This window comes from Amblyomma maculatum, chromosome 1 (assembly GCF_055883805.1).
Source record: "Amblyomma maculatum isolate TAMU_Amacu chromosome 1, ASM5588380v1, whole genome shotgun sequence".
In the NCBI taxonomy this organism is placed as follows: domain Eukaryota; kingdom Metazoa; phylum Arthropoda; class Arachnida; order Ixodida; family Ixodidae; genus Amblyomma; species Amblyomma maculatum.
In genome coordinates this window covers 33,139,235-33,165,358 of record NC_139344.1, presented here as the reverse complement: position 1 = coordinate 33,165,358, position 26,124 = coordinate 33,139,235, and the positions used below count along the sequence as shown (strand labels likewise).

Sequence of the window (26,124 nt, the reverse complement as noted above, 5' to 3'; positions counted from 1 at the left end):
TGCCTTTAAATAAAAGTTTCGTCTCTCTCTCTTTACTCCAGCGCTACTTCAGAGTTTCTCAAGCTAAGGGGCAACTGCGGCAACCTTCTCGTATTTTTTACAAGATCCCTATCGGGGCTACCAAAACGATGTCTCGGCAGAGCTCGCATGTCACTTGCTGTCCGTGACCCCTCTCTGCAGTTATGCTTTTTTTTCGTGCGAACCATTTATAACAATTATCGGTTATAACAATGGAAATTTTGTGGCACTTGAATATTGTTAGAAGTGGTATCGACTGTAACTGCAGGTTCTGCCTACCTTATGCGCGGAGAATTTTTAGAAGCAGTCTTTCTTTGTTCAAAAAAAGACAAATGAATTCACCTCACGAAAAAAGTTGCTCACTACTTCTAATCATTATGTTCTTTTGACTTGCTACAAAGCAATAAAGTGAATAAAAGTTCTTAACCAAAAGTCTTGGTTTTCAGCTAGAATGACGAGAGTGGAAAAAGGAGCTCAGACATGCCCGGCCCTTAACATAAGCTCGATTACGTCTGCAGGCCAAAGGGTTGACATTTGTTACACTGAATAGGGGTGCATGTAAAGTTTGGGTCCCCCGTCTTAACCTAGCCGTTATATCTGGCAAAACAAAATGTGTCACCATACTTGGTACTTTCAAATAACTGCCCCTGAACATGATAAAAATACATCTGTTGAGTGTTACAATCGTCTAAACACCAAGGAACAAGCCGCTGTGTCATGCCACCTAATGCAGACCTTCAGAAACAGCCACTAAAATAGAGTTACCATAGGACAGATAATAACTCGAGAAGTTGACGTAGAGGTGGGCTTGGTGGCCCACAGACCAGTCCGGTATGCAGTCTAGTATGCCGCGTACCTTGCAGATCTTGTAGAGAGCGTCTTGACCAGCAGCGTCACGGAAGAACTCATGCGCGGGAAAAGTTCGGTGCAGGTCCCGCTGGATAACACCCTCGCACGGGCAGTCCCGTGCCAGTAGCAACCGGTAGGCCTGTGCTGCATGGGGGTCCTGGGCCGCACCCGCCAGGAGCTGCCAGACTTCACCACGAAGCGCTTCGGGTACCCCCGAAGCACGCACAAGGGGCCCCAGGCTCTTGGGAGGCCCCGCCTCAAGGCCCGCCTGGCGCCACCGATTTAGAGCCTGGGCCCAGCCTTCCAGCTCATCGGCAGAGCAGTCCTTGCTCACCTCGCCAGTGCCGCTCAATAGCGGCTCGTCCAGATCTGCATTATTACAAAATTGGCAGTACAGTACTCAGCATGCTGATTAAGCTAACGGCGCAATTTTCGCCATCGACACAAAACAGTAATCACAGGCGCTTCAGTGAGATGAAAGCAAGCGGCTGTTGTGGTCGAGGCATCTACCTGAATCAATGTCCCCCGAGGCAGACTCTGGTGAGGGCTCCTGGCAAGGACTGTGCTGGTCCAAGGCAAGGGACAGGGCTGCTTTGCGTCGAATTTGGCTCCCGCTACTCACACCCACCACCTCCCAGCGGTGACCCTGCCGGGATTCCTCTGGCTCCACCTGTTATATAAACCATACAATAATGTATGCTAAAAACAGACTGATGCAAACTGCGTTACACCTTATCTTGTTTCAGACCTCGCTAGTGCTGGACAAGAGTGCTCAGCTCCTCCATCACCTGCACTGTTATCAGATTAAAGAAAAAACACATGACTAATACAAAGTCCAGTTCTCACAACATGAAATGAAGAATGCATTTTTATCATAGACAATAAGCATTCACCGCACATTCTACCGAATGACTGGACTAAGAAATTAAGAATGAATACGGCTTTCGGAACAACTACAGCTATTTAGTTTCTGTACCAATTTCAAATGCACAATTTAAAGGTTATCAATTACTTCAGTTTAGAGGTATTCGTAGCTTTATTCTGCTGAAACACTATTAAAAAAAAGTACCATACAAGACGTCATTATTCACACATAAATACATGCCAAAACGAAAAAGGAATGAAGCATTCACAACTTGTTTTGTAAAAGAAAACTACAGCTGGCTTCCATCGCATTAACCTGTCCACACATATAAAATCAGAGCCCACACTATTCAATTCTAACGAGTGTTGACACCTTGAACTGTGCACCGATTTAGCTGAAACAGTGGAAGCACTTGTGCACATTAATTTGAGACAAAATGTGGAGTCACATCACGTGAGCTTAGTTTGCCCTCGCCGTTGAAAGCCTGAAGCGCGCTACAGCAGCTGTGCTCATTTTTAATTTTTAAACTAGGAGCGCCACCCGCAAAAAAAAAAACCACACGACGGCTTCATAAAACATGTTTGGAAAATTCTAACCCTTTAAAAGTGCACATTAAGCAAAAAATGCCCTCTGTGACCCTATTTAATGCTCCTAACTCCTACATGATTGTGGTGACAGCCTCACTGAACTCGAATGTGCAGTTCAATAAAGTGCCCCTAAACAGTAATGGTTAATGCCCTCTTGCACTCTTGGAGGCCACAGAGCAAACAAAATCGATGCGTTGAGGGGGGCCCATGTAGTGATGCACTAACAACACCTACTTGACTAGTTAGATGGTGCTCTAATTGCATCACATGACCAGCACTCTCTCTACTGCTGCTTCAGTCAAATGAATTGCCTTGCCTAGAACTAATCCTCATAAAGGTATAAGTTAGAGCCAGGTACTAACTAGTAATCCAAATTTGAACAAAAAGATGCAGTACGAACTTGCATTTCAAAGCATACATTTCAGGGGTGATTTTGTATTCTATCAGCTGCAAGTTCAGAAGCAAGCTCAATGATGCTGCATTCCTCAAGAGTTATTCTCGTACTGCTTTGACTACGAATAATTACAAAGTTGCATGCAGTTCTAAAAGAAAAGCAAAAGAAGGAACTGGGAGCTTACTTCTCTTAGACGCAGGAAGAATTCTTCATGAAAAGGCTTCCGTCCAAAGTACCAAAACTTTTCTGCTTGGGGGAAGATTTTGGCCTTTGTCTCAAAGACAAAGCGCACAGGCTCACGCACACCAGTGACCACCAAATCCACGGCCACTGTCAGGTACACCCGTGTGTCTATCATCAAGAGTGGCAGAAGAGAAGAGAGAAGCAAAGAGCAACTTAAGATGGACCCAGAAGTCTTCCGTACAAAGAGCGAGAACAGTCTGCCAACTACTGCCCCCCCCCCCCCCCCCCTCCCTATTCTTGGCCCTTATCTAAACACAATACTAATAAGAACACAATCTACCTCGTGAGGTCTCTGTGTTGAGTAGTTCAAATGCTGGCTCCTGGGGATTCCAGCGACCAGTGATTTGGTACGCTGTTGGTTCTGTCCCCACTGTGGACTTGGCCATAGAAACCTGAAAAGCCGGTGAAAAAAAAAGAAAGGTTGATAAACTGGCAACTGATGAAAATGAGACAGGAATTCCACTTTGATCACTGAAGACAAAGCATCAGCTGATCCCAAACATGACAAGCATAAAGTGAAAAACACCAGAAAAATTTTTTCAGATGCATCCCTGATGCTCCTAAAGTGCAAATATAGTGCATAAACGATCAGAAACTTGAGCACAGCGAGCTCAGTGCTCCAAGAAGAAACGTGAAAAAACAATACGATGCAAAATGTTATTTATAGGGGGTTTTATGGCGCAAAAGCAACTATGGCTACGATGCGCCAAACAAAACGTTAGGCGATTTGTTATATGAAGTACCTGGAGTTATGATACTTGTATATGGTTTAAAACATTGGCTTTTTTAAGAAACGTGAAAACAAGAGAAAAATCGGCGATTGCTTGTTCTCCTAAAAGTAATGCTGGATGAAATGGAATGCATTCTTTGTAAAATACAGTAAAATACTTTTTCCCGAGCCCTTCAAGATGTAAACATGAGATTAAAATGTCATTAACTGTGAGCTGATCACCACACATTTCACACACAGTTGCGTCTTTTTTGGTTAGCAGGAAATTATGGGTGATGTGTGTAAGTCCCATTCATAGAGACATAAAATTACTTCAATAAAACATACCTCCTGATGGCGGCATGATTTCCATTCTCACAAAAACAGTTTTACAGAATGCTTCTTTTTTTTTTTTTTGCCACCTGCCATTTGCTTTTCAATTTTGAGTGCACTAACTTAATGCAGTCTCTGTGTGGTATGCAAATGTGTTTTATTTCCATACTCCTGAATCGTGTAGTGCACACATCTGCCCTCTCATTACCGTTGATCCCAACGTGACTGGGGACCCAGCAGAATTTTATGGTACTTCGTTGTACAGAGCCATTTTCTATATTGTGCATGATGCTTCCTGTTAACACTTTCCTGCCCGCAAGAAAAATGACGGTTTTTGGGTGGTGTCTTTTTTTTCTTTAAGAAAATTTGCTTGGTACGGGAGTGTCTAGTATCAAATTGTAGAAAAGGAATTCCTCTTCACAATGGTATCACTGACAATGAATATATTTATTAGGTGATGACAAAAAAATATATAAAAAAATTGTAGTTAAAAAAACGCAGAAAAAATTTTAGTTATAAAAACGCACAGAAGAATCAAAGTTTCTTGGAACAGATAAAAATTTTAAAAAATTTCAACACAAGTCAATGCAACACTGCAGCGAATTCTAGCTTTCTGTGTGCAGTATTTGTTGAGTTAGAAAAGAAAACAGTAGTCGAGGTTGACCCTTGGCTGTCTTCTAGCGGAAAACACGACTCTGCGCAGGTGGCGGCAAGTAATCCCACCCAAAAGGCGTTGACACCCTTCAGGTAACAGTTGTGACCTTCAGAACAGTGATCTCTACCGATCAGCGCGCAGCAAAAGCAGAACTTTTCGGCAGCTAAATCGAAACTTATTGGGGCATGGCTGTTGACGTTCTGGGTCAGTTTGACGCAGTATCGCTGTCGGTGCTAAAACATGAAAACCTGAATTCGTTTTCCGAGTCATCGCTGCTGCTGTTCGCATCCAAAAATGAGCTCTCAAATGCATCAATTTCCGTAGAAACGTGCTGTTACCGCGCAGCAGCAGCGTACGATGTCAACGCTATGATGTAAACAAGGAGCCCCGACCACCTGACTCCGGAGACCGTCCGAATGGGCGAGGCATGGGGAAAAAATAAAACCAAAAGTGAAGCTGAAAGAAGGGTTTTTATATTTCCCACTGAATGATGCTGCTTGTCAACGAATGCTTCAAAAGCAGGAAAATTCGAATCGTGGAAACATTGATAGCGGGCTACCGATGGGAATAGGCGTGGGCAGAGAAGTGTTAAGGGGTTGACAGCATTTTTAAAGTTAAGCATATAAAGTACACTCACGGAGTCTCTGTAGATGATGTTGCCTCTAATGTTCTCATTTGCTATTTTTTTTACAGTAGTCGATGCAAATTGATTAAACTGATCTCCAAAAAGAGGTGGAGTCCGGGCTGAGTATTTTTTTTTAACTTGGCGGCTTTTTTTGTTTTTGTCGGCACTGATATCAGAATGCGTTTTTTTTTTTTTGCAGATACCATTTTTAGGAATGAATTTTTTTTTTTTTCATCTATGATACAACGAGGTATTAGTGAACAATTCACTTGTCAAAACTAGATCATAAATAAAGTGCTTATGCAACTGGCTTCGTACTGATGTACAGTCGAACCTCGATATATCGAACAGCGCGGTGATTGCAAAATAGCTCGATATAGCCGGAATTCGATATACAAAATCACGTAGAAAACGTGTCAAAATCTAGTACAAATCAATCAATGAACCAATCGTGGCACAGTGGCGCAATAAATACTCACTTGAAGTTTCAAACAAAGAATTTATTCCTTTGGCTTAAAGTACTGTAGCAGCGTAGCTTGCTTCAAATTGGCAACCGCGTGCTTAACCACGGCGTCCTCAACGTAGTCTAAACGGTCCACAAGCGATAGTCCAGCGCCTTCTATTGCGCCGCAGTAGCGGCGTACAAGGTCCAAATCAGCTACAGCCTCAGTTGCAGTCGGGAGCGGGGCAGCGCTTACGGGATCAACCTCGACAGCGTCTTCGTTTGGCCGCTCAGCAGTAACTTCCGCCGCAATCTCTACATCTGCCAACTCCGCCACTGTTCCGGTGCTGTCATCACCGCCAACGAAGTCATCAATGCACATGCTGTGTGGCTCAGCACCGACAAAGCGCTCCAACTGGCTCCAGGTTTCTTCGAGCTGGCATTCTTCCTCTGTGCCGTCGTCCAACGCTGATTCTTCAGTTGCTTGCTCGGAAGCTTCTTCAATGCGGCTTACAAAACCCGCATGCCGAAAGCAGTGAACTACTGTCGACTGCTTGACGCTGTCCCAAGAGGCTTTCAGCATTTGAATGGCATCCAAAAGGTCTATCTTTAGCTCTTGGCCCATCCGCAGCTTGAGAAGCAAAATGTCGATCAGCCGACGTTTATAAATGGATTTGAAAGCGCGAATAATGCCCTGGTCCAATGGTTGCAGCTTCGACGTCGTGTTCGGCGGCAAAAACTTAATTTCAATGTTGCTCAGCTGGACATCAGTGTGGTGTGCTGTGCAATTGTCAACGATGAGGCAAACCGTCCGGCCTTGACGCGCCAGCTCCGAGTCCCATGTCTTCAACCATTTTTGGAATATCTCCCGAGTCATCCACGATTTCTTGTTCCATGCGTATGTCACCGGAACACTGGGGCAGTTGCGCATGCATCTCGGGGTTTGGAACTTGCCTATGACAAGTGGCCGCAGCTTCGTGCTGCCATCCATATTCGCAGCCAATAGAACTGTAATACGAGCCTTGCCTTGCTTGCCGCCGTGGCACTTGTCTCCGCACGTGTCGAGCGTTTGTCGCGGAAGCATTTGCCAGAACAGGCCCGTCTCGTCAGCATTGAATATCTGATTGGGCTCATACTTGACGAGAATCTTAGGCCACTCTTCTTCAAGCCACTTCTTGATCTCGCCTTCATTGGCGTCCTCACTTTCCCCCGAGACTGTCTTCCCGACAATGTTAAAGCGGGCCTTAAAACGTTGCAGCCAACCGCTGCTGGCACTGAAGTTCTCGGCACCGAGAATGAACGCAAAGTTCTTGGCCTTCTGTTGTATCATCGGTCCCGATACAGGAATATTCCGGGCCCTTGCGTCGATGAACCATTTGTGCAGCGCCTTCTCAACGTCTTCAAAGGCAGCTTTGAGCACCCGCCGCGCGCCTGAGTGCTGGTTTTGTTCCGCCTTGGCCTTTATGTCACTCTTGTTTTTCAGCAGAGTGCTCAAAGTGCTCCTCGGTATGCTGAAAGCTTTGGCGACGCTTGACATTTTTTTCACCATTTTCAACGCGGCGGATCACTTCCAATTTCGCAGCAAATGTCAGGGTCGTCCGCTTCTTCGCGTTTGCAGCCATCACAACACCGACCACGCCGTGACAGGCCTAGGCCACCTAGGCTGCCTAGGCCACACACGATAACAACGACTGGCGCAGCACAAGTGGCGGCCTGGCGGCGCCGAGACGCGGTTAGTCGTTGACAAACTAAATCAGGCTAGCCACCCTAGCCCGGCCAAGCCGCCGCGTGCATACGCCGCTACGTTCAAATGGCGCCCTCGGCGCGACCGATGTATGCAGCGATCGTGCGCAGCAGTCGGGAACGCCCATCGCGCTGCCGCTATCTTCGAGGGCGTTGAGGGAAAGCTCGCCTCCTGTCAACAGAGTGCACATGGTTTGGGGTGGCGGAGTTCGATTTATCCATTTGGCTACCGACGCCGTTCGAAATAAAAAATTAAAAATGCATGCGTTTCCGCGTGATATAGAAAGTGTTCGATATAATCAATAATTCGATATATCCGTGTTCGATATATCGAGGTTCGACTGTATTGCCTTAAAATTTAACCCTCTTAGTTTCTGAATCAAAAAAGAAAGTCAGTGAAAACCCACAATATACAGCCATTTTTCCCACAGCATGAAAAAGTTCAGTTTTTATTTGGCATGCGTACAATGCTATGATGGCTAATAAAAGCATTGAAGTGACTTTCTACCCTTAACACTTCCCAAGCCCCACCTAGTGACCGCAGCCAAGCTCCTGAATCACCACACTTCTGTTGGTTGGCAAGTACAAATAACCAAGGTTTTAGGTATACAGTATGTTGATGGCACCTGCATGGAAACCTGAACTCCTCCTGTGCATCAATGAGAAGGGTTTGAATTACCAGAATATTAATAAACAAAAATGCTCAGATACTCACCATGCCAATCAGTTGCATATCGCTATGCTTCACATGTCGGCCGGGGCAAATAAGCATGCCAAAGCACCTAGTACAAAAGCAAAAGAATTCCAAAATGTATACAAGAAAGTGAAAATCCCCCCACATTGCTTGCACTATAGCATTTTCTTATAATTTTTTTTCAACCAGACGTTTCCATTCATTTTCACGTTTAGCTCCACTTCTTCCATTCCACATGCAACTTCTGCTTACAATACAACACGGAGTCTTCCCTGATTACTTAAACGGCTCACCCAAATCCTCAGCAAGGAAAGCTACCTGTGCCGTCCTTAATGCAAAGGTTTCACGATTTCTACTCCCCATTTTAAAACAAAGCCCTCATAATTAATAACAACGGTCTGGTTAGTTCATATCTTAAGTGCTTGGCCAGCCCCCCCGGCCAAGACCAAAACAGCAAGCGGAGGAAAAGCAGCGCAGTGCATGGAGTGCCACAAGAAGGGTTCACCTTTCAATGCCAAGCTCTTGAGTAGAAGTTGTCTGTTGAATTGTCACCTGCACCATCTTCTCCGTATTGCAGCGAAACTTGAAGCAGTCCTTATCGCGAGCACATGCCGAAAAGTTGCCCTAATTGGAATACAAAATAACAGCCGGTTAGAGCAGGTAATAGAAAGCATGGCGCATCACACAAAGAAAAGCATACGGAACCTTCTCGGTGCTGGTTGATGGCCCACATTCACAGGTCAATACTCCTGTACAGTCGTGAGCAAAAGTGGTATACAACACCTTGCCCGTGGCGGAGCTCGGGAAAACTGTATTGCAATCCGACCTAGCGATAGCACAGAGGTTGAGACAGCTCCAACGTGGAACCATCTTATCTGCAGGCAGGCCAGTTGGCTCCTTTAGTTGTGTCGTGCTATTATTCGGTGAAATGCCAAACGGTGCCGCAGCAGTACTGTGCCTGTGGCGTCCTTTTTTATTGATATTTTCTTTGTTCGCACTCAAGTTACCATGGCTGGCTGGTGCTCGCCCCGGCGTGATTCTGCCATACATTATCGAAAGTTTTATTTGTTTTGCGGATGGTCTTCCGCTACGCGACTAACTTGAGGGCCGAAGAAGCCTTAGAACCGGATTCACGGGTCTACTGCAATGAGTGGCAAGATTGCTATCTCAGTGCAACCTTTTCTCGGCGGTATCTTTTTACTCGGGACGCCCCATAATGTGGTCCGTCGTTTGTATTCTCCTGAAAGCTGGATTACAATGGCACCAATGATTCCTGCGTGCGAGAGAAGGCGGATTGTGGAGCTAAGCATTCGCGGAATGTCGCAAAGGAGTATATGTCGTCTCGCTGGAAGATCACTGAAAGCAGTTAACAGAATCGTCCAGGCGTACCGTGATGAAGAAGGCAGGCTGCATGAAGCCCCACGTAGTGGTAGGCCAAGATCTACCAACGATGAGACTGATAGATTGATTGTCGCAGCGGCTGTAGCAGATCCTTTTTGCGCTGCTAAGGACATTCGAGACGCACTCAACATGGACGTCTCCTGCTCGACTATTCGTCGCCGACTGAGAGAGGCAGGGATTTGCAGTTATGTGGCTACCCAAAAATCACGTTTAACTGAACGGCAGGGAAGTCTACGTCTGGAATTCACTAAAGCACTTGAAGACTGGACAATAAATGAATGGAGAGAGCTAGTCTTCACCGACGAGTCCACATTTTCAACTAGGTGGGATCAACAACAGCGTGTGTGTCACCCAGTCAACTGTAGGTATGCAATGTTTTGTTCCCTTCGAGGGCAGTCAAACTGCCGTGAAGTATTCGCCTAAACGAGTACAAAGATATGCAAATTTTTGGGTTGTCTTTTTTGTCCTTTGTAATTTTGCGCAAACCGTTATGTGCCAAACTACGCGTATTGTTCGCCTATATACCACCGGTAAATAAATTATAACGCCGTGCGAACGCCCATTTTTCTCTTTTGATTTAGGAAAACCAAACGATGCTATTACGTCTATTACGTCAAAAGTTAGCAAAACATGATATGAGGAATTAGAAAAGTGCAATGCTATCACTGCTTCATTGCTTTATTCATAAAGACGTCGAAGCTGGTCTGTCCAAAGATCTAAAACCACAAGTGATGGAGCGATTATATTCTCCATGCCTCACGCCACCTATACTAACTGTTGACTTATAGCCATAGCTGTGTGATTGCAACCGAAACAGATTGAAGAATAAATTCAGCTTTAAATTGCTAGGCCGTACGATATAAGAGAATATCAAGTGATGATCCATGTATATCTAGCAATGTCTTGCTTATCATCACTAATAAGAAAGCCTAAATCCTAACTTCTATAACTGCTCCTCGAAGAGCAGTTATAGTACTATATTGTGCACATTTATTATTCACTACGCACTTTGGATAAAAATTCTCCCCTTGTAGCTTAGAAGCTATAGGGCGCGAGGCTGCTAATCCAGAAATGCCATTTAATTCTGGCCATGGCAGCCGCTTTTGTTGCATTGTACAAAAATCGTGACTTCACATAGGGTATATTTAACAAGCACATGTTCTCTGGAACTGTTTTCGTCCTGTCTCTTAAAATTACAGCAATGTTTCCTTTACAAATGACGATGCGCTTTACTCGGGCGTGTAGCAATGTTTTATCATACCGTATTTACTCGCATATAACCCACACCAAAAATTGAAAAAATGTGTTTAAAAAGCAGAGAGGAACATACACAGCAAACCGAGAGTCAGCATAAGAAAGACCCTGAAAGGGGGGAACCAAGAGATTTCTGGGTGCAGCGGAAGTGCCGCCGCAGTCTGGAAAACAGCAACATGTGGTTGCAATAAATTCTGCTGAACGTGAACAGAGAGCTGGTAAAAGCGTAAGCAAGAAATGACAGGAAGAAAGACAAGTGCCTAGAGTGGCGGCGGGAACTCAAGTTTTCTTTCCTAAAGCACAATGTGTGTTCCATGAAGCCGTTAACACTTTTCGGTGAGAGTTAAGACACACTCACAAAGTAGAGCGACAAAAGAAAGGCGACGTACGAGCACGCAACCGAGACCGGGCGGCGTCCCGTCCTGGACGCGCTTCCCTCTCATGCTCCTGGTTTTCGTCCTTGTTGCGCTACCGAACTGCCACATTTTGCACCCAAGGGTCCACATGTCTGCTTTGCTTTAAGTGAACGATGCGGCCTTGACAACGTCCGAGCCCTTCGTGATCGGTAGCCGTCATTCTAAACTGTACTTCAGCTTGCAGTGTTTGTTTTATAGGAACACATAGAAACGGCGCCAAGAAGATGGGATGTTCGATAGCCCTCTGCATAGCAGCTTGCCAACTTGAATCCCTCGCTTCCTTACGGAAACAGTACAAGGCAAAAAAGAGAGGATTAGAAGAACGGAAAGGCAGAAAGGTTAACTAGGCAAAAAAGTGCAAAGCATCAGGAGCCTGTAACCCTCAACTTGAGTCTGGCTTTTGGCATGGCGGTAGTTAAACGCAAAATAACAGAGCTGAACGTAGGCGCAAAGTAAGAAATCTGTGAATACAAGCGGCAAAAGTCATCTCAGTCAATCCAAGCCGTGAGGGGCTAGTATGAGCAGCTCAGCTGTTTCCTTGCCTCAGGAGAATCTCAAGCAGCTACTTAGCGGCTACTTTGCTCAGTGACGAGGCCATTTTGGAAGTGGCGGTGAGTAGAGAACCAGACGCTGATGCATCGGCCAGTGAGGAGTTCGTGCTCGAAAGTTCGATCAACACAAAGCCCACCATCACGCGTGTCATGGTAAGCGAGTCACTTTAGACTGCACTACAATTTTTCGAAGACAGCAATAACAGGGATAATGCACTCAAAATTGCCGGTGTTCTGTCAAATTTTGAATCCAGTGCACACCGTTATGTACAAAAGCAGTCATTAATTACTATTCTTTTCTCTCAATAAAATCCTTTTTGTTTTTATTCATGACTCGTTACTACGGATCTGCCCTGTACTGCCCTGTGTACGAGGCACGACTGTACACCTTTTTTTTTATATGTGTGTCGTGTTATGTAGTGCGTTTAAAATTACACATGATTTATCGACGTGAGCAGGAGAGTACTGCTAACACACACAATGTAACGAAAGAGATTGTTTCCTCCTGGAGACGAAAACATTGGGTTAAAACTGGACACCACAGACATTGCATTTAAGTTACCGTTCATCGACTTAGCTTCACGGGAACGACCATTACACTAGCGATATTGCAGCGCAGCAAGCGGCGGTCATGCGTCGGTTGCCTTGCCTTATCGCGACCATGCAGTGAAAGTAAAAAATAGTATTGTTACGTGGTGACAAGCAAAGAGGACGGCACAACATGGCGACAGGATGAACAATGATTTAATGTCTGGCCTAGCGCGAGGGCTCCTCTCGTGCCACTGCCGAACTACTTCTTCGCAACAATATGAACGAAAACGCCATCCACACAGTTTTTATTGCATCGGAGCGTTCAGGCGAGAAGGCGCGTGATGCATCGAGCCAAGCTGATATGCATGTCGATTAGGTGAGGCACCGCCACAATTCTCTAGATCCTAGATAGCTATTGCTAGATGGCGTTGCAATGCAGTTTTCTCGAGCTCCGCCGTGGGCTGGGTGTTGTATACCACTTTTGCTTACGACTGTACATTTATAAGGAATGCCCCTAGGTAATAGCACTTTCATTTAAAAAGAGCCTGATCCGCTTTTAGCTTTACTCCTTACAAACTGCCCACAAGTGAGCCCTGACGCGTTTCGCATTTTCCCTTTGAATCACTCACCCGTGTGTCTTCTTCGCGCACATCCAGGGAAGCCTCAAAGGTGTGCACCTGCTCATTGTTGGGGACTCCTGTGGTGGTGGCAAGTGGCGGCGAGCCTCCCAGGGCGCCTGGGGGCTGTCGTGGCATTCGACGAAATGCACCAGCAAAGCTCTGCAACACCCTGCAGCGGACAAACCCAGGTACAGCAGGTTTTTTAGGCCAATGCAAATTCGAATATGTGCGCAATTAAAAAGGTGAGTTAAGCTGCTGATGCCCAAATAGTTCGCTATCCTTATGAACACGGAGGAACAAAATGAAATCCACGGAAAAGAACCACACCAGTTACACAGGCTTCAAGTAGGTGACCCACTCACATGAAGAAAAAAATCAATCTCATGGCACACAAAAAAAAAAGGGGGGGGGAGCAGGCCAGTTAAGGGAGGAGACCACAGCTACCTACACAAAAAAAGAGTAAAAGAAAGCAAGGAAGACAAAACAACTATGTCAGATCAACAAGAAGTGAACACATCAATTCTCCGCACACAAGTTTGCTCATCAAAGCAGTTCTTTGAAAAATCTCTACACTATGACAACCAACAATATTTTCACAAATTTTGTGCTAGCCAAAAGAAGTGAACAAATGAATAAAAATTAGGGTGGCTTCTTGAATGAAACAAAATAGAAACACGTCATCATTTGCCACCCCACCCCCTTCCCATTGCAAGCGCCCCCTTATCAAAATTCTTGAGGTTGCCATGTGTACCTCTTGCTACCAGATATGGCGATACTTCCTAATATACTTCTGACAACATTGATATCAGCTAACGTCTGCTTTATAGATGCTTTATAGGCTTTATAAACAAACAGATACTCTATAGGCTTTAAAGATAATTAAACAAATCGCTGATCTGTTGGAAGTAGTCAACGTTCCTTCATAACAAATTCGAAGTGAAACGTTCCCTCTAAACTGTTTACAGTAAGCTCATCACAATGTTGCCATGAATACGTAAATCAGTGCAGGGCAGAAAACAAAAATGTGCTGGCATCCGTTGACCACATTATGTACTACAGCACCCTACACTATAGCCTACAGCACTCTGTTGACATTTAATTGGTCACAGGCACAAAGAGAACTGTTTTAAAGCTCCCACGAGAGATGCCACCATGGCATGGCTAAGGCTGCTAACTTTCTGTGGCAGAAAATTTCAAATTCCATGAGCTCAAAAAAAGGGCACGAGCACTTTGCATTCTGCCTACGTCGAAACATGGCTGGGGTCAAACTAGGTCACCTGGCTCAGTAGTCAAGCGATCTAACCACTGAGCGGAGGGGATTTTTATACAGTTTTTATGGAACACATTCAACAAGGACTGAAGGGAGCCCTCTAACATCCATCTGATGGCCAAAGGTTGCATGCAGAAAAGCTTTCCAAATTTCTGGTGAGTGGGAATGTCAATCTCCTTGCCTTAAACATGAGTTTGCAATAGATCATATAAGGGCTTTAATGCTAAGAATACCTCACTTATACCGCACTTACTCGTGTAATGGACAAACTCTCATAACGAACCCACCCTCCCTTTTGTCCCTGGATGTTTAATTGTAGCACATCCTGAACTCGATTTCATGCTATTACTTTCGCAGTCCACTGCGCAGGCCTTGGCAATGCACCAAGATGCTGCACGATGATAACATCATGGCATGTTCACCTCTGATGAAAGCTCCTGTAGGAGGTGACACTGTCAGCGAACTTGGTGGCATGCCATGACACTGTGCGCCCTTGACAAGAGAGTTGGCGGCAGTGGCTTGCCAATGGCAAGCCACAGCATGACCGGCTGCGCCAGTGTGTGTTTAGAAAGCCTGGTGTTCGGCATATATTCATTTCATCTCACCATGATTGCCCAGTGCCATCCACCACCCCACAATCATCATATTGAGTTGTGATAACAACAAACGCCTTCTGAAGCAAGCAATGCTAAAAACAGTTGACAAGGATGCAGCTGACTACGTGCTTTCGTTGATTATACATATACTATATGGTATGTTCACTTTATTTAAAGTGCGCTCATAAGAATCAGGCACCAAGTCTAAGCAGGAATGCCAAGAACTCCTGAAGCTACTGCAGCAGTAGCTAGGAGCTAATTTGCTCAATATTTCTGTTTCAGAAGTTTCATTTTTCAGTAACTTTCTCATCACCTCGTTAAAAAAAAAAAAAAAAAAAAAAAAAAAAAAAAAAAAAAAAAAGGAGGGGGACCAGATGTGGCACATTTCCACTGAACTGCAATGTCTGCGGATGGTTTTGGTTGCTTCGCATACCTCAAAAGTCAAGCTCTTCAGTTAATTCTGATGATGCTTGTTTTGAAAAAAAAAAAAAACTACACTAGATTACTCTAGTAAGGCAAAGGCAGGAACAGGCAACAACCGACTTAGGCTGACATTTTGCCACAGGTTTCATTCCTTTGGTGAGGATAGAAATTGCACAGTTAAAGACACGATGGCTGCAAAGGCATGCAAGAGCATTAAAATGCTCGTTAAAATGCACAAGATGACTTCACCTATGTACAGCAGCAGGCCCTCCCTTGGTGCACCGAAAGACATGGCACTGGAAGATGGCTTCCTCGGCACTGTTTCCATGTGAGCAGGTGAAAGCAAAACAGTTCTGCTCGGCGGAACCCTGGATGCCTCTTGCACAGAACAGGATTCGCTGGACCGGAAAACTGGCAACTTCACTGCGCGTACTGCTCTCATAGACCCTGCACAATAGAAAGACCAATGCCCCCCAAAAGAGGAAGTGTAAGGCGCATAAAGGAGGAAGATAGTTTGAACAGTAAAACACACACATGGACGCGCATACATATACATATGCAAAAAAAAGCAGTCGACACATTCCAAACAAAAAGAAACAAAAAGCACCTTGTCAATTCGCTGTCCGTGGGCACGTTGCAATAGGGACATACTGCCGTTACCTTCACTAAGGCCTTTAGCTCCCCGCAATTTACGGTATTTTTCGCGGAATTAGGCCTTAACAGTCGCATTCTCTTTTTGGATGCTATTTTTGTGACGGATATCAATAGACATGATAGTATGATGAAAAAATTACTATTTTACCTTATTTGCATTAATACAATGGGAAGGGAGTAGCTCTAGGACTCGGGAGAAACCTCAAATAATATCACAATGAAAATGCAATCTCGGCTGTTTAGACCAGCCACAGAAGAGAACCCGTCAAGAAAACAAATGGCACAATAAATATAAAAGGGATGGATATGCTGTGTTAAAAGGCAATGTTTCAAATGCATGCACCACAATACAGCAATGCCAAACCTCAGATTGCTTAATGCAGGCAGCCTCCCACACAGCAGCAGCAGCAGCAGCTGGCATCACTGCACGGCGCCATTTCTACCCTGTTTCCCGCTACCAAGTCCAGCACCCATTTACCCTTATAGTTCTGCATATAATTCGGGGTGCATTCTGGAGAACAATTTGATGTCTCCAACTGAATTTTGCAGGTTATTCATTCTCAATCCATGAAATTTCAAGACTTTCCACTGCAGAAAGTTAAAGGCCTTAACCAGGGCATTCTGAGATTGCTATTAGATGCGGAAAAATTGCTGGCAACTAGTAGTACCCACAAGTGTTTCATAGCGGGCTGCCTGCTCAAGTAAATATAATTCCAGAGCTGCAACCACAGTTGGCCAAATGTCAACGTGCACAGCGTCCCAGCTTGCCACCTTAAATAAGTTTGTTCTGCCCCATCTTCATTGCTCAGCACAAGGGACAAATATTACTCCCTTTCAATTTTAAACACGTCATTATTGAACACAGACTTTAGGAAGACTAAAAGGCTGCAACCACCAGTGTGTGCACTCATACGAAAAAGCAAGAAAATTAACACAGTGTTTAATAAGCAGTTGGGTACCACTATTCAATGCAGCATTAATTCTAGTACTTGAACTAACTGAACATGCAACTTTACACACACACACACAGTCAGGCATAAATTAGTGAGATGGAAGAGAGTTTCTAAGTGCTAATTTGGCCATAGAAGGAAAATTTCATTTCTTTTCACTTTGCCAGAAAAACTAAGTCTGCGTGTCAAAACATTTCTTAATAAACTGATGCTGCCTTCCTTTCCATTGTTTCAGCCTGTATTACACACAGCCAGGCACAATCATTGTTTAAAAGTGGCCGCACCATCAAACACTGACTCACTCTAGATAAAACGTAATTATAAAATGCAATATGCTATTTCTCTCCCTTTTCTCTCTCCTCCCATTGCTGGTGGTAGACCAACTGCTCTCAAGATAGAGGGTACATCTACTGATTTCTCTTCAAAAACAGCGGCCAGCAATGCTTCACTCAACAATTCTGCTCTGGTATTGCAACTGATTTATCCCAGGAATGAAGTTCTATTCAAGACAATTTCATAAAAATGCTTGAAATGGCCAAGGCTTTCCTCTGTTCGCTCTGTTCGTGATCACAGACTTGACATAGACATACAAGACGTGCTCCTTGTATGCTCAGGTGTTGCATGAAAGACAACACAGGTATGCACACTGAGCCAAAACAAAGAAATTTGCACACAGAAAATTACGTACATATTGAGCAACATGAAGCAAATACTAACACATGTTTAACTAAACACAACATTAAGCGATATTTTCTGGGGGCTGGCCCCACTTTCTGCCACGGTTTCAATTTGTCAAAGTAAAAACTTTTAACAAAGGCATTTCGAAGCCTGTATGAGTGTCTTATTTACGATGACCAACCAGGACATTGTGACGGGAAAAAAGCTACAAATGCACTCGCAAGCCAAGCACACACCAGTGGCCCACCAGATTGACTGGGGCAACACCTCTGCCTCATCCGAAGAAAGAAACCTGAGGACATGCCTTCCGCTCGAATCCTTATTCCTCCAGGCTATGTTAAAAGAATGAAGGCCCCATGCCAAGCACCTACGCTGGATCACTACGCCAGATCCTCGTCATACAAATTCAAACTCCTGTCCTGTTCACTGTCAACAACAAACTAACAAACCCATACTAGTTTTGAAATGTTTTCAAAACAATGACTGCAAGACTGTGTGTGCGTTTCCCCGCAAAAAAAACGACGGGCAGAAACAAAGTGGTTGGACGCACAAAGGTTGAGTGCGATATACTGCTGCGCAGTCTGTTGTGCCCACACAAAACAAATACTGGGAACGCTTTTTATTGCGAGCATGCACGGTAAAAGTTTATGCAACTGTGATAAAGAGCAATAAGTGTATGCCACGCTTCTTATCACCAGGGTGTTGACGTTGCTGTCACCTAGACCTCAGGAACTATTACAGCACTGTAAATGAAACTTCAAGTGTACCGCTGACAGAAAATGATAATGATTACCCCGCGCACATAATGACACCTTGTGGTGGCTGTGAACGCTCTGTGCACAAGAGACTACAACCTTCCGTTTTCTATTAAGCACATGTCCGCACGCACCATCCGGTCATACACTCACAGCTTGTGCTCGTAGTACACAATTTTTTATTAGAGATTCTTGAGGTGATTGCCTAAGTGATTAACAACAATATCATACTCGACAAGAGTGTTCCCCAGATCTGAGAAATTGTTTAGACTGCCTAGAACAGAGAAACTGACTAGACAAAATCATATATAAAGTTTTCAGCAACAAGTACAACTTTGCAACATTGAGATTCGATGTTGCCCTTCACTGCCAAATGGCCAAATCAACATGAACGATAAGCAACAGTACTGCCGATATTACATGTAACCTTCAACTGCCTCGGTCATTTCAAATCTGACAAGGCGTGCAACTTCTTGTAACGGCATAAAAAATATAGTGCAGGAAAGAGAAAAAAGGCTTTAAAAGAATCATGAAAAGCAAAGGATCTCGATTTTGCATAGACATTTGGTAGAGAAAGTGCAAATCGAAAGTACAGAATTGTTCTAGGAAACTCTGACAGATCAGCAATGCGTGCCAGCGCGTACTCAGAATACATCTCGAAGGCCCCAGGTGTGGGGCATTACGTAAGATGTGGGGTACTTAATGAATTGCCAAATACGACAGCGGTCAATACTTACTGGTACCGTAAAAGGCCACACGTGTGCACACATACACACATAAGATCTCTGTTTCTCCCTGCTTTTAAAGGATAGACGGAAAGCATGCTCACGTGACAACACCTTCCGAGTCAGGGGGGACAACAAGTGCCACCTGTATGTGCTGCTCAGGGGACTGATCATTAAGGATGGCCATGTTGCTTTGGATCTCCGCCTCACTTCGTGGAGCATTGATGGCTGCACACCCCAAGTAGGCCACTTCCTCAAAGGCCTGCTCACGACCAGAAGACACCTCAGGACCTGCGAATTCATCCATAACTAATGCTTCAACTGCAATCCTCAGTTAAACCGCTAGTTCAAGTGCCACTTGCATGCTATGTACACAAACTAAAGGTAAGCACCCCAGAAAGGTATGCGATTTGAGTGCATCCATGTCAGAGGTCAGATTCCTCTCAAATCGTCTCGGGTATTAGTTAGGCAAAACCGTTCATACTTTAATGTAGCAGATGGCAACCATAAAACAACAGTTTATGCAGCAAGACTGAATACCTTGTGGCTTTCTTGCACAAACAGTCTGCTTGGTATAGGATTAACATAAAAATATACTTTTAATATACAACCAAAAAAAGAGAAAATGCTGTTAATGCTGTTAAATGCTTGGCAATATACCAACAGTACAGAGCAGCGAGTACACTTTCCAGCACAGCATCAAAGGCTGCCAGGTTATAGGCCGGTAATGTGCCATAACCGAAATGTGTAAAGATAAGCAAAGAGAAAAGAAATAAAGAGGAGAGCAGGGAAAAAAAAAATTAGATTTCTTTTTCCAGAGGGGCACACTTCTACCCTGAAAAAAACGTTATCAATGTGGAGATGTGTACATTAACCAATGAGAAAGCAGAGTTGGGGAGACTGACGTGAGGCAACAGCAATAACGGCAACTAAAACAGACAGAGAAGGGTTGTTGTTGGTCGCTAGTTTGATACCAATTCTTCTCAGTAGCAACGAATTAATAAAACCTTTACTGAAGGGATGGCTCTCACTTGCTGTTTGGAGAATTAGTTCCTCATATCTCAGTTCCTCATATCCTTCAGAGCTACAAGTCTTTGGTCGACCTCTCTTACACTAATTAATCGAAGCAAGCCGCTCTCCCTGCCACATACTGCATGTTCTGTTGCAGCGTTGGATTGTGTCTGGTGTGCTAGGGTGGACCCACCATCATGATGGATATAGAATTCTGTGACTTTCGCATTATAAGAATCTGAAATGCTATACCAGATGATGTAGTTCTGCTGAAACAATTTCTGACAGCGGGTGCATCTGTTCTGCTTGAGTGTTTTGCGCCTGCTGAAGAACCACTAGTAAAGTATATGCAGAGTGCACACTGCATTTGCTACTACTTTTTGCAGGCTGCAAGGTTCGAAACTGGGTTTGGGCCCACCGGGGAGGGGGAGGCACAGCGGGGTTTACGGAGCTTCTCCCAAGCGCATACCCCTAGAAAAGCAGAGCGCCAGGCCGGGGGACGCTTGTACCCATTTTTACCGGTGGGTGTTTAGACAGACCCCTCGTGGCCCAGTGAGCTCTTTCTTAGTATCAAACACCAGCACTGATGTAGCTTATAGACGCAGTGCATCATCGATCTGCCAAGGGAGCCTTTAGTGAGCCTTTTTTGGTAGGCATTTGAGCCTATCGCATTCGGTAGAAAGTTGGGGTGTGGGACGCTGTACCTGTGATCAAGCCCATCCGCTCCGGTGACTTCAGCAAGCACTAATTTCAGCTAAACCGGCAACTTTTTCTTTGCATGCTTGAAATGCTATAAAAATTGTTGCAGAGGCAAAATGCTAACTGTTCACAAACACGGATGTTTAGCAAAAGTGCATCAAAATGCGAATGTTTTCTATTTCTGCATCAGACATTACAAGCTGTCTACAACAGACTTACTTATGGGCATGTATGACTAAACCCAGTCAAAGACAGAGAGAAGAACACATGAACAGTATGACAGCCTGCACTAAAGATTAGCCAAAGCATAAGATAATGATACCTACAATTCTTCTAAGTTAAACCCTTGACTTAACAATACATTCCACACCTATCCCGAACTTCATTACAATAAGTTCAATAAGTTCGAGGCTGGATAGACAAACATAACAGAGCAGCAGAAAGCCACTGTACCAGACTCCAGAGAAGATGATCTTGGCTTGGGCTCTGGCATGGTTTCTTCTGGAGAACTCTCTGAGGCTGTCTTCATTTCCCCTTCTCCACCCTGGTCATCAGCACCCCGGCTCACATCCTGGCAAACAACAAGCCACTGGTTGACCATAATTCTAAAAGTACACCAACCTTAACTCAGGTCCTCATTCAGGTTCACTTGATCAAGATAAAGTGCCTCGCCAAATAAATTGCTATTTTATACAAATGTTCCCACTTAGCTTCGATACTGATGTAGTTAGCAGCTACATCTTGATGCACCTCTAACTTTTCTCTGCACATGCCTCATTGCTGGCATGTCTAATTTAAAGGCAGAGCACAGGACTAGACATTCGTGCATTACTTTCTCTAAACACATCTGCACATCCTTGACTCTTTAATTCATAGCATGTTGTCAACTTGTATAGTTACAAGGGCAAGCTTATATAGGTGCGCACCCTCTTGATAATGAATTTTTACAGTACAAGGGCAGATCTGACCAAACAGCACCACAGCCCAACGAACTTTGGCCTACATAAGGCAAGTTCAAAGAGCCATTTCCTTAGGTATTTCACCCAAAAAACCTGGGCACTGGGTATTGCATGGGAGTGTGTTGCTGACCCACCTTGTGGACAGGCCCCTCAGCTAGCAGCTCTCCTAGGTGACTCTGCAGCTGGTCTTGGCTGCCATTGCCCGCTATGCTTAACCGTGGTGCTTCGGGGCAGACCAGCTCATACTCCTCACTTGTGGCCAGCGAGTCTGAGCTGGCCTCCTCTTCCATGACTGCTTTCTTTCAGTAGGGCTCCATCCCTGCATATACATGGCATCCTTGTGATGAACACCTGCGACCGTGCACAACCGGTTCCGATTTTCCCGTGTCAACGGCACTTGGGAAAATGAGCAACGCAAGCTAAGAGAAAGTCAACGTTGAATAGGATACCTTGGGTTAGATCAATATTATCGATATCTGCAGTAAATGTACAGCGGCTTATGCCATGAGAGTTCCACTATGCCAGCCTGATGTACGTAACGTATGTCCTGACATACAAATGAGTGCACAGTCAAGATTTCCACCCATAAGCCATCATAGTACATACATTGGGCATTTTTAAATGTATGTGTGCACTCTTTACAGTATATGCACTCATGACAATTAACTGTAATCTGCAAGTGTGAATTAATTAAGATAATCAAATTTCAAAGCACTACACATGCGCAAAACGTTTTAACAGGTCATTTGCACTGGATCAAAAACTAAAGATTGCATCACTTGCAAAGCTAAAGGTTTAAACTAAGCATTTTTCCCAAGCACTGAAGGAATTATATATGAAACTTTGGTTTTGAGAACAATGCTTCCACACTTGGGGACAATTTTCGGAGGCTATGTGGCGGTGAAAAGAGCCAAAATGTACTAGCTCTCTTGGCAGTACAATATAATCTCTGTTATTTGTGGGACCTTGCTTTGAAATATTATACCACTGACACTTATTTCATCAAGGTTACACTACAACCCTAGACAGTACAGCATAACATGCCGTGAGCATGCCGATAGCCTCGCTGCCTGTCAGCAATGCTGCAAAGCGTAGGCAGGCAGTGTTTGCTGTGTCTCCCTTCAATTTCTGCATGCTTTTGAAATGCACCTGTTTTGACAATGCACATTGTGTGGACTATAAATTGGTCAGAAATATACATTTACATAGGCCTTCACTGACATAAAGGAACACTTTTCTACGTAGTTGGCAGTTCGAAAGAACTACCATTTTGTCAGTGGAACCGACACCGAAACTGCAGCTGAGGCAAGATATACATTAATTACTCTGTTAGTAACACTAAGAAAAGCACCGCCTCCGTAGCCCTGGCTGCATAGCCATAGAAAGCTGTTCCAGGGCATAATTTGCACACTAATAGGGGCCATGCCATCACAATTTAGGGCACACCACATGAAAAGCCAGTATGAAAATGCTACAAGGTTAGGATCTTCAAAATGCATACACTACTATGAATATTTTCTACTTCATATCGCTTTATTCAGGACACAAAGGTCACTTTTGCCATATTACTACTGCCATGAAAATTACACCACTCATGAATTCTTTTGATGCTAGGTCTACAAAGTTCCAACTAAAAGTTTTCATGCATCTCTAGAAGTTCATAATGCAAATTATTATTTCTTTTTAATAACTGCTTAGGTAAGCTGGAATAAAAACAACATTCTTATTTGCTCTAGCAACTGTAAACAACCAACTACAGGCAGTTCTTTTTTTAATTAAACCTTCATGTATCAAGCATCTGCAATGAGTTCAAAATTAAAAAAATGTACTTTCTGCATCGGTGGTCTGAAATATTCTTAATGAAAATGTGATATTTAATACAAGACACTCCCTCTTAATGAATTGAACAGCACATTTCATGCTTTTCATCCCTAATTGTGATAGAGTATTACTCTTGTTCATCAACTTGTGGCCAACCAGTGCCCTCCTTGTTTACATGCAACACTCAATTTGGCTTATTCAGTGTCACACCTGCTCCAATTATTCCTCCATTTAACCAACCAGCACAGAAAGATATTTCAAAAGGAAAGAAAGAAAAAAAAAAAACATTGCCATCACAAACATCAGACCCTGTACATAAATTAAATCCTTAAGCTATGGATATTTTCCAGAAATCCAACTTTGATCACGATTTGCAAGAGATACAGTATTGTCATATCATATCTGCATTGTTGCTGTTGGCATGCAGCAGCTAGCAAATTAATGAGCGGAAAGCCGCCCAAGGTTACCAAGGAAGCACCAGATATAAATTGAGGGCTTTGCTGGGGCTTGGTTTAGGACGAATTAGATATGCAGCTCAGCAACCTTACTGTCAAAAGGGCACTGAAGCTGCCCTGTATCCATTATGAACAGCATCCTAAAACAAACAGACCGATGAAGCTTATATAAGCTACAAGTAATTAAAAAAAAAAATTCACCATTATCACCAGCCAGTTTTGCAAGTAAACTGCACGCGTCAGCACTGAATTTGGGATGCAGAAGCCTAGTCACTCTGCTACACTGCCGTTTGCTTCAAAACAGTGTAGACAACAAGAGTTTGAATCGACTGGCGGTGAGATTTTTAAATTCAGCTTTCTCAGCCATAAGCGTGTCGTTTGATGCAGGGTAGAATGTAACCAGAAAGAGCCAAAGAATGAATTTTTATCAAGAACAATAATTCCGTGAGGTTTTCCTAAGTGTGGCTTTCAATGGCCACTCATAGCAATAACCTCACCTCTGCATAATACAGCCTTTGGCACGGTCTTTTGTTGCAAAGGCATTCATTGATGTTGCTATGCATATGCTGGTGCACTCCAAAGAACGCAGTGCACATACCATGTTTGGCTGAATGCATTATTAAGTCCCGATTTTATCATTGAAAGTACTAAGTGGGCAATGACAGCATGGAATTCCTCTTTCATTGACAAGGTCAACATAGGAGCATGCTCACTTGCAGAGAGGCAGCTGCGTAATAGTTTCAAAGAAACTATTGAAGAACCATTTAACATTAAAACCCAGTCAATGTATTCAAGAAACAGCAAAATGAAATTGATGTTGACAAATGCCACTGCTTGCAAACTATTGTTCATTATGTCCAACTTCACTGCTCCACCAACAAGCAACAAAAATGATATACCCAATAATAACAATTTTGGAATACAGTGATAATAGCTACCGTATTGTACAATTTTTGCGTCCACACTTAATGCAAGCATTGCAAATAACTTTGAGGTTCTAATGATTGCGAGCGTATATAATATGTGACCCTATGCAGTGGTGTCAAGTACCAACAAATACACACATTACAGAGCCATCAAACTGCTCATTTTTTTAATCATAATACAGAAAAAAAAAAAGGTAAAAATAAACACATGTTTGTTTATTTCCCTGCTCTCAGCCGCTACACATATCAGTTAAAGCAATTATCAGAGAAAGAAGACAGGCAGTGCAAAGCTGACACTTGATGCAATAAGTGCAGTCTAATATTCAATTACTCATTAACCTAAATGTTTGCATTGTGCTCACTACCACAACTACAAAGTAGCAAGCTTTTGTTTTGAGAAACAAAAGGCAAATCACAAACTCAGCATTTCCAATTTCAATGAAGAGACATTACAGAGTTGTGATGAATCTTATAAGCTGGCACATCCAGGATAAATAGGACAATACTGGATAAGCCAGCTGGGAGTTGGAATGAGACTAAAACAGTCCCAAATGAGAAGCATGCAAGAATTTTCAGCTACGAAAAAATTAATGCAACACTTCATACAGACACCTCATGGGAAGTCATCCTACAAGACAACAGAAGGGAGGAGAGTCTGCAAAAAATACCATGCCAGCCTCAGCTCCCACAGTCACAAAATCTATTATGAATATGAAACCTATAGAAAGCATGCAATGGCCATATATTTAATTAAATCCAATGAGCATACTATTCGATGTGATCGCACAGACTACATTCGCAAGTGCTCTGTAAGTGCAGTTTGGATTAGAGGACTGTAGTCATCTTTTATAACAACAATTAGCCAAAGTTTCTGCTTACAGAATGACATTAGGATGGCCTCGTATGAAACCTACTCCCACACACACCTGAACTTTCAAGGAAACAAAAATACAGCCTGCGCAAAGATTAAGATGCATCATAAACTTCCTGCACAGCAAAATATACTGGAGGAAATACGACTTTTGCTAAAAGCAAAGTGCTTATGATATTTGTTATGATGTCTGCCAATTCACCAAAAAGAAAAAAACATTTTACACTCCAAGGGAACCAATTAAAACTATGAATATATGCCTGGGCTGAAATAAAATCTATGATCACTAGATTTATGAGGAAACCTACACATGAAAATAGTGACAACTGCTCCTGATACCTTCCTGATACATGACCTTCTGCACATGAACATGTGCAAATGGAAAAAGGTTTTGTTTATTT

General features: G+C 43.7%; 1 protein-coding gene across 1 annotated transcript in view; it reads right to left on the bottom strand.

Annotated features, from left to right (window-relative positions):
* GAPcenA (GTPase activating protein and centrosome-associated) overlaps positions 1–26,124 on the bottom strand; it is an 83,229-nt gene that overhangs the window by 55,331 nt on the left and 1,774 nt on the right. Inside the window, exons 2-12 of the mRNA XM_084587936.1 lie at positions 21,785–21,969; positions 21,145–21,262; positions 19,086–19,272; positions 15,469–15,666; positions 12,940–13,099; positions 8,663–8,781; positions 8,179–8,245; positions 3,237–3,348; positions 2,898–3,064; positions 1,378–1,537; positions 875–1,236 (exon numbers count right to left, since the gene is read on the bottom strand). Of these exons, the coding sequence (XP_084444062.1) occupies positions 875–1,236; positions 1,378–1,537; positions 2,898–3,064; positions 3,237–3,348; positions 8,179–8,245; positions 8,663–8,781; positions 12,940–13,099; positions 15,469–15,666; positions 19,086–19,272; positions 21,145–21,262; positions 21,785–21,940 (1,806 nt within the window). The 5' untranslated portion in view covers positions 21,941–21,969. The remainder of the gene's footprint in view (positions 1–874; positions 1,237–1,377; positions 1,538–2,897; positions 3,065–3,236; positions 3,349–8,178; positions 8,246–8,662; positions 8,782–12,939; positions 13,100–15,468; positions 15,667–19,085; positions 19,273–21,144; positions 21,263–21,784; positions 21,970–26,124) is intronic.